The sequence below is a fragment of the Rhincodon typus genome, chromosome 15 (assembly GCF_021869965.1).
Source record: "Rhincodon typus isolate 14 chromosome 15, sRhiTyp1.1, whole genome shotgun sequence".
Lineage (NCBI taxonomy): Eukaryota > Metazoa > Chordata > Chondrichthyes > Orectolobiformes > Rhincodontidae > Rhincodon > Rhincodon typus.
In genome coordinates this window covers 44,063,485-44,074,735 of record NC_063346.1, presented here as the reverse complement: position 1 = coordinate 44,074,735, position 11,251 = coordinate 44,063,485, and the positions used below count along the sequence as shown (strand labels likewise).

The following is an 11,251-nucleotide window of genomic DNA, read 5'->3' as shown; positions in this document are numbered from 1 at the left end:
GGTTGTTTTGAAGGTAAAGACAGTTAATTTATATTTCATTGTGGAACAACAAAAATATGCCAAGTTGTCATGGAGATAGGCTGTGGGAGTTCAGGAGACTGCTTTGTTTATTTATTTGTAGTTTTACTCTAAGTGGGCAGTTAATAGCTCAGTTCAGAGATGGAGTTCACAACAGGAAAGAATCTGTCATTCCAAAGCCGGAACAATGAGTGTAGAAGCAGTAAAGAACAATAGACTTTTTTTTGTAGATAATCCCAAATGCAATTACTTTGATCTGAGAAGCCCACTGTTGTGGGGTTTTGAAGATGGGGATCACTTTCCAAAAGCCAATAGAAGAATCCCCATGAAATCTCATTCTTTGGAGAACAGCTAGAACATTGAAGAGAAAGTGATTAAATCCTCAAGCTCTCATTATGTGTAATGAAATTCAGATGGATGTAGGAAGTAAAAGAGGTTTTAGGTTCTTAAGTCTTGACAAACTATTGTATCGTAATGCTTGCTTTGTGAATTTTTTTTTAAAACAATGTTTGCTTTTGCTTAAAAATGTGAAACCTTGTCGTATGGTTCTTTCAGTTAATCACTAGGTGCTCAAATTTCTCTTTAAATTTTAATGATCTCTATGGGGACTGTAATAATGGAGAAATGTGAAATGAATTTTGAACCTAACAGCCAATGCAAGTACTTTAAATGGCAACTTTAAATAGCAAAAATAATTTGAGTACCAATTGAGAAAGTCTAGCTTGAGGACGATCAGAACTTGGAATTCTCTGCCACAAACTGTGATGAGTCAGGCAATACTATAGAAATGGAAATAGGTGGTCTTAAAGATGATGCAGGTATGTGGTAGAAGACTCATTTTGGGGTCAAATATAGTACTAAGAATGCAATTAGCCTGGCTCAACCTTGTAATTGCCACAGAAGGGGATGGAGTCAGTGGCAAGAGAACTGAGTTTATGGCAAGGACACAGAGTTTGCAACAGGGATTGAAGACAATAGCTTCCCCATTATTTTGTGTTAGAAGTGTCTGCGTACCCATACTGGATTTCAGACAAGCAGGCTGACAGTTTAAGAGAGTCGAGGGAGCAAGAGAGGTGCTGAAACTATTGTTCTGGTTTAGGAGATCACCTGCACCACTTGATCAAGGGCAATCCACTTCACTGTGAGTTATTACCGTATAAGATAGTAGCTTACACATTATTTATGTTAGCATTACCACCCTATTCTGCTTATAAAAATATGTATATTTTACACTGAATTTGAAACAGCGAAGTATAAAACAGGTAGGAAGATAACATTCAAGCCTTCTGTCTAGATATTAAGTAACTAATAAAAACACTCAAGTTTACACATCTTACATTTTATTTAAACACTATGATTTAAGAGCCTAGGATGCAAGTTATTTCATTATATGTCTCTCAACAGCACAGCAATCTTAAAATTCCTTACAAAATTTTAAAATACAAAATGTACATGAAATTACAAGGCTCTGTAAACATCTGCAAAACAGTTGACTTAGCCTGTAGTAGTTTTGCTCCTTCTACAAAACGTACAATTGTTGAACAAATTCAACCATTAGGAATGACATCTGTTTTGAGTATCAAAAATAGAGTTTTAAAGCAAGTGTTCACACCAGCAAATGAAAGTTTTTATTCTTTGGTTATAAAAAGGATGGCAGTCTCATTGACACAGTAATGTTTTTCCAAAGGATGAACATAATTGTACTGAAGCCAGTTTCAGTTCCAAATTATACAATCCTATTCCATCCTTTTTGTAACTAATGTGATTATACTCCAGTACCCTTAAATGTAGTTTATTTTACTAAAATGCAACCACAGTCATTGACATTTACAGATTTCTTTTTCTCTGGTAGTTTTTGAACACAATAAGAATTAAGGCTTTCTTACAGCTTTCCAAACATTCTAAGAGTCAGGAAACTTTTTTTTTGAAATATACAGAGTAGTACAAAGGGTACCATAAATATCAACTTATTTCTTTTTGTGCATGCCAACAACAGGTCAAAACCCCAACGTGCTGTTTACAAAACTGAATTTGCATAGCCTAATAAGTCTGTGCTTTTAGAACAATCAATTAAAACAAAGTTCCATAAAGTTGTTTATTTCTACACTCCTATGAAAGATTTAAAGCAACAAACTGCAGTTTTATTAAGACCCTTGCACGTAATCCATGACAAAGCAGATACATAGAACAAAAGTGGTTGTCTACTGCTATTGATTTTTTTTTTAAAAAAGGATTTTATTTTTAAAAAGCAGTTCTAGATTTTCTACATCTTCAGGCGTCAAGGTAATTTGAAGGCATCAGGAGGTTCAGTGCATAGGATTTTTTGGGGGTTGTACAGGCCTCCATACACTATACAGTACAGCTTCATAAGTCACTCTGGAGGATTTACAAAGAAAACTCAGATGGTGCAGTTGTTACAAACCCACATGCTATGACATCCAAGGTCAAAAGCTAAGGCAGGGAAACAGTTTAAGCTTTTATAGAATCCGTTATGTAATAAGTGCTAGATATCTTGTGAAAGAAAACATGCCTGAACAACATATGGTTATGGTTCAGTACAGGAAGATGAAAGCAACTCAACCTTTCACTATCACATAAGTACTAAAAACATTATGAGTGATACTCAGCTCAGAGCTTCCTATTCTGGACAACAGTGGCATTAAAAAAATTAATCTACTTGCTTAACCGTTTCTCTTAAGAGTAATGGTTTTAATGGTACCTAACCAAGCAACAATATAATTGTAATTTGGCAGTTAAAAAGGTGGACTCTAAACTCAAAAACTCAACACCTCCCAATTAACGATGAATAGGACTTTTCACTGGCCCCACAGCAATCTGAATTAAGGTAAGACTTGCGCTTTTCTTTCGTGATGGGTAGTAAAATTAAACATTCTCGTGTGTTCTTGTAATATTTCTCATGTATGGTGCAGGTTAACTTTGCATCTAACAAGTCGTTAGCATTACAAGCAAATAAATACAGAATTTATAATGCTGGCAAAAATAAAAGCAACCCTTTGTTTTACCTTTTATATTACCTCATCCCCGTCTCTTTCTTTAAAATACATTTATGCTATTTCATAAAATAGCCTCAAAGTGTGCTTTCTGCATGAAACAGATGCAAAATTGCCTACTAATAGACATCATTTGAATTTCACTTGTTTTCATTTTAAATAATTTGATTGGCATCTCGGATCCATGGCAATTACATTTTGTTTTATAAATAGTGGATGATGAGAGATGCTATGGGGCTGTTAAGAAGGTGATAAAAATGATTCCAATTATTCTTTTTGTGCCAGTCCTTTATGTACTATATGATTTGAGTGGGATGAAAAACACAAACAAATTGTTTGCCAATTAAATTTCCACTGTACCAAAAGCAATACTGTATGAATTGTCAGCACAAATACAATCATTTTAAAACAAACCAAAGTAGATCTGATCTAAACCATCCAAATCATTAGACAGATTACAAGTACTGCTCTGAGAACGAAGCACTAGCTTTCTTCCCAATGCACTGTTTTGCACTTACAGCTTGATGACGACAGCCACTGGAGATACAGGTGTCACTTATCTATTGTGAATGACTAAAACACTTCAAAACACTTGAAATCTTCTACAAACTGTAGTAATTTAAATTATATTTCAATGGCTTCAACTTAAATCCTGTACAAAGTAGAAGTTATTTATTTTGGAGCCCTATTACAAAATGCATCAGTTCTATGAAAGCTTCTGACAAATTCTAAAAGCTAAATTAGTAAGGCGCTTGCATTTGTGCTAACTTGAAGTATAGAGAAACATATCTACAAAGTTTCAAAAACTCCTTGAATTTGGAATGTTGTTTCCCACCCCCCATCCCCGACCACATTTTTCCATGATGGAATGGTCTATTGAATCTACAAGATGCTGTTTTAAGTTCAGAAACAATGCAGTACCATATTGGCTTTGCTTCCTATTAACAACAAATTGTTAGATATTTACATGATGCTTCCATGACATTGGCTACACTGGATAGGCTTCCTTGTGTCTGGAAGTTTATTTTGAGGAAGTCTTCTGCAAATCCTACATGCTTAAACACTCTTCAGGATGACAGAATGCAGTATATGCCACTAGCTACAGCATTTTGTTTATCATTTATTTATATATCACTTCACTAAACCCTCTTTTAGCTTAAATTGAGTGTAATATTTACAATAGATACTACAGCAGATACAAACACCTTGTGATAAAACATTATTCATATGCTGTAGACTAGTTGAATTAATCTACTAAAGGAGAGTCACTTCTCGAAAATGCATCCCTAAAGTAGATTAAAGTCCCTTCTGATTTTTCAGGAATTTTTTTGCCTGTTCCAGTGAAACACAGGCAACTGGACACAGCATTTGTAGAGCATTATGATGGAGGACTGACACCGCATGATTCACTTTCAATACAGAACTGCAGCACCTTTTGCAGGAACTACTCGAGTTGCAGTTTATAAAAGGCCACAATGTTGGAAGCACAACAATTTCTGTTTTATTTGGAGAGGGGTATATGTTGAGGGGGGAAGGGAAGAGTGGGTGTAGGAAGGGTTGATTTTGGGAAGAATATGTGGTGATCGTAAGTCACATCAGACTCCCTCAGGTATTCCACTTTCCAAAGCTCCAGGGCAGACACACTGTGATTGGACATGCACTGCTGCTGTTCGAGACGTCGGAATCTGTGACATATCTCTTCCAATAATTTCATTCACTAGGGAAATAAAGAGAAATAAAATATCAGGGCATTTCTAGTCATACATGATGGTATGTTAATTTCCACAATGAAGTCCACTAAAACCCATTAACACAAAGAACTGAACAATAAAGTTCAGCAATCAGATCTATGTATTTTAGTACGTCTTCAAATTTAAAAAAGGATATTTTCTAAGTTAATTTGAACATTTTAAATCCAGTTTAAGTATTATTTAATAATAGCAAATCCTACTGACATCATTAGGGTTATTCTCTTGAAAATAACAATAGGACGAATTGAAAGCAGCAAACTGAAGATTAACCAAGAGTTCTGTGTTATCCCTAAAATCTGCAAACACAGCAAGACATCAGCGATGGGGTGGGGACGGAACAGGAGGCAAGAGAAAATAAGTGCTGGCAGCATGAAAGCAATGAAGGAAGAGGGAAAGGGCATTGGGGAGAGAGGACAGCGGGAGAGAGGACAGCGAGAGAGAGAGAGAGAGAGAGAGAGAGAGAGAGAGAGAGAGAGAGAGATGGCGAGGGGGTGAGAGAGACAGAGTGTGAGACAGGGAGAAGGGCGAAATAGAGGGTTGAGAACTGGAGAGAGTGGAGACAGACTGTGTTTAGGGGAATGAGCAAAAGAGAATAAAGAGCATGTCAGGGGGTAGAGGGAAGAGAGACTGAGGGGGCAGTAGATGGTTGGGGGGGATGAGACAGATGGTGAGAGAAAGTGAATGTGCACAGACAGCACAATAGTGAGGGGGTGATGAATGTGCGACTGGAAAAAAGGTGCAGGAGAGAGGATTTTAAATTCTTGGGACAGGTTCCAGGGACCATGGACCAGTACAAACTGGCAGATTACACCTGAACAGAGCTGGGACCAATGCATTTGCAGATGGAGTTGCTACTGTTATTGGAAAGGGTTTAATCTTGGCAGGGACATGGGATCAGGAAGCATTCTCGAGTCAAACCAAGTTACACAGACACTAGACTACTAGAACACTAGTATAGGAAATAACATCACACTCGGTGGGGTCAGAATAAAAGGGCTTGTAGTAAAATCTAATTTCAGGTTTTTATTCATGCATGTGAATGTGTGGAGTGTGACAACTAAGGTTAGCGAGAACATAAGTGGGAGCAAAAGTAGGCTTTTTGTTCCCTCCAGCCTGTATAATAATAATAAAGTATTATATTAGAATATATAATGTTGGCCTCAACTTTACTTTCCTCTCTGCCCCAAAAACCCTCACCACCGTTCTGGATCAAAAATCTTAACTCAATTTTGAACATTTTCAATGACCCAGCCTTCAGCATTTTCTGGGATAGAGAATTCCAAAGATTACCAGCCCTCAGAAGAAATTCCTCCTCATCTCAGTCTTAAATGGGAGATACCATATTTTGAAACTGTGCTTTGTTCTAAATCCCACCAAAAAGAAGCTGAAAGTGCATCTAGCCATGTGGAATTATGATCAAATGTCAGCAATGGATACTAGGCTCAAAGAAAGGGCAGAACTAGATATTAAATGTGTCTCAATAAAAGATATTTAAGATGTCCAGAAAAGCTAGGGAAAGGAAGGAGTGGCTGTATCTATTAAGGGGAATTTAACATTGCTGGAAAGAAAGAGAATATTCTACAGGGGTCAAGGCCATAATCCATTTAGAGAGAAAAGAAACAATACGTGTAATATTGCTGGGTGTATTCCACTGGCCACAAACTGGTGGGAAAGATATAAAGGAACACATTTACAAGGAAATATCAACAAATGAAAAAACCAAATGTAATTTATTTAGAACAGGGCCCTTGGTACTAATATAGACTGGGATAGAAATACTGTAAAAGACAGAGGGGTAAAGAATTCTAAGTCTGTGTTCTGGAATTTTCTACATTAGCATGCTTCCAGTCCAATAAATAAGCTCTGATCTGGAAGTGAAGTGGGTCAAGTGAATCAAGTGTCCATATGAGACAGTGATTGTGGTATCCTAAGATTTAGGTTGGCTATGGAAACAAACAAGAAGGGAGGCAGACAGAACAGAGAAAGCGATAGGTTGGTTAGCCTGACCTAGGATGTTGGAACAATTTTAGAGACTATTATTAAGGCTAGGATTGTGGAGTACTTGCAGTAAAGCTCTGGGTCTGTGCTTGGTGGAGTTTAGAAGGATGAAGGAATCTGATTGAAACTTACAGAATACTGACAGTCCTGACAGATTGGACGTGGACAAGATGTTTCCACTGGTAGGAGAGACTACGACCCAAGTGCATTGCTGCAGAGTGAAGGGACAATCCTTTAAAACTGTGATGACGAAGAATTTCTTCAGCCAGAGGGTGGTTAATCTGTGGAACTCATTGCCACAGAGGTTGAGGGGGCCAGGTCATTAAGTATATTTAAGACAGTGATCGATAGGCTCCTGATTAATGAGGGGATCAAAGGTTACGGGGAAAAGGCAGAAGAGTGGCATTGAGAAACATATGAGACTTGATCAAATGGTGGGACAGACTTGATGCGCCAAATGGCCTAATTCTGCTCCAATATCTTATGGTCTAAAAAGTAACCTAGTGTGAAAATAGTTAATTGAAGGAAGGCCAGCCAAATAGGGTGAGACTATTCCAATTTGTCTGGGCCAGATTCAAAGATTGGCAGGCAAACCTGTAATAGCAATTCAGGTACAGGCAAAGTACATTTTAACATGGGGGGAAAGGTGGAACAAACAATGCTAGAGCTCGCTGGATGATGGAAGAGAGAATAAAATAAAGCAGAAGTATGGTGAAGAGGACAAATGTTAGGCAGATTACAACAGGAGGGTCTGAGTAGAAATGAAAGATCAACTAAGAAAATCAAAGAGAGAGACTCTAAGATGACACTGGCTGCTAATACGAAAAGGAGTGGAAAAATCCTTTATTGCACATAAATAGTAAAAGGGAATAGGACCGTATAAGCAACTTGCGGTGGGGCGGGGAGGATGGCTTGGGAAGGGAATGGCTGAGGTACTAATCAGTACCATGTGCATTGGTCTTTACCAAGGACATGAGCAGTCGAGAGTTTTTGTAGCATGGAAAGAGGTCCTTTGGCTCATCGTATCATGATCATCATCAAACATCCATTTATTTTAATCCCATTTTCCAGCACTTGGCCTGTACTCTTGGTGTTTCAAGTATTCATCTAAACAGTTCTTAAATATCTTGAGGGTTCTTGCTTCTACCACCCTTTTAGATAGAAGTTCCAAACCTCTAGGTAAAAACATTTTTCCTCAAATCCCCACCTAACCTTAAATCTGTGGCCCCAATTATAGAAAAGAAAACAGTGAAACAATTCCCCTTCAAGGGGAATCAGTGCTAAAATCAAGAATATATAAGTAGGATGATATAACAGATGAATGAGTGACAGATGATATTTAATGAAGTGTGAAATGATTCATTTTATAGGAAGAACAAGGAGCAGCATTAAAAAACAAAAAAAAAAAGAGTCCAATTCTAAAGAGTATAGAGAAGCTAAAGGAGCTGGGGGTATAGTGCAGGACAAATAGAGAAAGCAATGAATAAAACTTACAGAATCCTATGCTTTATAAATAAAATCATAGTGTAACCAATTTATGATACACTCATTTAAACACTTGTTTGACTTCAATTGGAATACTGTGTCCAGTTCTGGACACCACATTTTAGGAAGAATGTGAACACAGCAGAGAACACAGAAAAGATTCACAAGAATAGTACGAGCAATGAGGATCTTCAGTTAAATGGATGCTTTGGGAAAGCTCATCCTGTTCTCCTTACAGAAAAGAAGACATGAATAGGAAAGGTTCGGAGGGATATGGGCCAGGAGCAGGCGGGTGGGATTAGTTTAGTTTGGGATTATGTTCGGCATGGACTGGTTGGACCAAAGGGTCTGTTTCCGTGCTGTACGACTCTATGCATCAGTAAAGTTTAAAAATATTAAGAGGAGATTTCATAGTGGTGTTCAAACTTGAGTCTTGATAGAGTAAATTGCAAGAAACTGTTCAAGTTGACAGGAAAATCACTTTTATTTAAATGGAATGAATTTGGAATGTACTGCTTGATACTGAAGTGGAGGTATTCAATCAAGCATTTGAGTCTATTAATAGAGATGTGGATAATTATTTGATGCAATAAGCAATTGCAGGGCCACAGGAAACAGGCAGCAGAGAGAGATTGGGTATGATGCTCTTGTAGAGTGGTCATGGCTGCAACGAATGGAGTGAATTGCCTCTGTATTGTATACTATCCTATTATTAAATAAACATTAAATATTTATAACAATAAAGCCCAAGGCACGCTCAAACACTGCTCTAGTTACCACATGGTCATTTCTAATGACCACTACTGTGGCAGGACACCGTTTCTGTACTAAGGGGGTCAACCTATTCTTTCACTACATGCTTTCTGGCTGGCAGAGGGAACAGTAAGCTGTTGCAGACAATGGTACAGATAATGATGTCAATTCTTTGAATCAACAATGTGGGTAGTTGAAAATGAGTCAATGACGTCAATAGGTTGCATTTCTTTTGGTCATTTGAGACCAAATGAGGTAGAAAGTAATTGAGGATAAATTTGTTCTGCACTGAAAAAAGTAACTGTATAGTTAATCTGCATCAGTTTAATCAAATGAGCCACAAGCACTTGACTATAATTATGTTAAAACTTTCAAAAGAACAAAAATAAACAGCCAATTTGAAGAGTGCTGTGCATTGACGAATATGTTTTGAAAAAAATTACAGGACTACACATGATGAAAGTTTTGCTTAACACATTAAGAACTGCTGAAATTCTTCAGTCTTCCATCTACCATGTTTCATATCAAATTAAAAAGTGTATTTTAATGTATCCTCACATTCAGGAATATAGCCCAAGAGTAGAAATGCAGTAGTGAAATACTTTTTCAACTTGGAATGGAACTGCTGAATGTTTTATTTAGTTTGCTCGTTTAAACAAAAACTATAGTGGCTCTTGCGCAGATAACGCTCGTCATCAACTGAAAGAGTCAGAATTCATTTAAAAATATTCATTTCATGAAATAGGTTGATTGCAAATAACAGATGTGAGTGCCATAGAAAATGCCATATTTTTGAATGAGCCTCATTCATACTGCTCAACTATTAGATTGCCATCTACTAATGGCCTGAACATTTTCCAGCAGAGGGAAAATCCAAATTACACTTCATTATCTCATTTCAGTCCCCTATGATTAAAAAACATTCATTCTAAACACAGCTCAAAGCTTAAGTAGCCCTTAAGGGCATACAATGTAGCAACAGAAGCATGCCATTCAGCCCATCAAGTCCGATCTGCCATTCAATGAGATCATAGCTGATCTGATAATCCTCAATTCCACTTTTCTACCTTTTCCCAACAACTCGAGTCCCCTACTGATTAGAATTCTCAGTCTTGAAACTACTGAACGACTCAGCTTTCACAGCTCTGTGGTAAAAAAATAAAGTAGCTTTGGCTATCTATTTGGCTTGGACCTTTATTACACTTGCTGAGCAAATGCTATTTGCCCAATGACTGCTACATGTGAATAACTCAGGTGTCAGCAACACCATAGCATAATAAGTAAATTACATTAATGCAGTAGATTAGAGTAACTGTATACTGGAATACAAACTTTTCCCAAACAAAAATTAAGCCCAGATTTCAACTGTGCCAGAGGAGGTATCATACAGTGATCTATCGCATAGAAATCTTTTTTTCAAAAAGGGCGGCAAACCCTGCAAACTTCATACATTTCTTAGTGACAACAGTAGAAAATAGAGCTAATCAAGCTCAATAGGATGGAATAGACTTTAAAAAGGAAAGAAAGTAAATAACAGTACATTTTATATTCTGATAAAATGGCATTAACTCCATCTTTTAATAAATATTATAGATGACCCATAATTACAAATCAAGAAAAGGCAATGATTTTTAAAAATTCTGAAATCAGAATGATCTGAAATTAAACCTCAGCTTTATTTCTGCATTATCAATTTTCTCCCCTTTCATCCTTCAGTCCAGCCCCACCAACAAATATGGATATTAGCTGCTGTCTATGATACCACTCCTATATGATCGTTATTCACACTGAAACCGACCATGAATGCTAGTAGATTATTCAAACACTTGTCCATCACATAAGTCAAACTCTGTCTACGTATTCACATTCGAGCACGTTCCAATAGTTGTCATGAAGCTGTGATCAGATGAGATCTCTGCAATTTTCCTGTCCTAGTCCATGAATGTCAAGCAGCCTACGTTTCTCTACCAATTCAGTGCTTCACAGTTATAGTATATGGGGTGTTACCAGAAATTACAGAAACTGTCATAGATGACATACAAGCAGCAATTTATTTCAGATCTGCCAGCAACACGTTGTGAATGCATTTCATTAATGGCATTGCTAAATATTAACCAAATGCCTAGCAGTATAAACATCCAGAAAGCACCATTAAAAAACATGCTTTAAACACCCAAATAACAAGTAACTCTGATTAAAAGGTTTCAGAGATAATAGGAACTGCAGACGCTGGAG

The 11,251-nt window shown here is 37.2% G+C and overlaps 1 protein-coding gene across 2 annotated transcripts in view; it reads right to left on the bottom strand.

Moving 5' to 3' along the window:
• Positions 1-1,336: 1,336 nt before the first annotated feature.
• The window catches only part of nfatc3a (nuclear factor of activated T cells 3a), a 151,867-nt gene continuing 141,952 nt past the window's right edge, over positions 1,337-11,251 (bottom strand). For both annotated transcript variants that reach the window (XM_048605614.1, XM_048605615.1), the window contains one exon: positions 1,337-4,746. In XM_048605614.1, the coding sequence (XP_048461571.1) occupies positions 4,625-4,746 (122 nt within the window). In that variant the 3' untranslated portion in view covers positions 1,337-4,624. The remainder of the gene's footprint in view (positions 4,747-11,251) is intronic.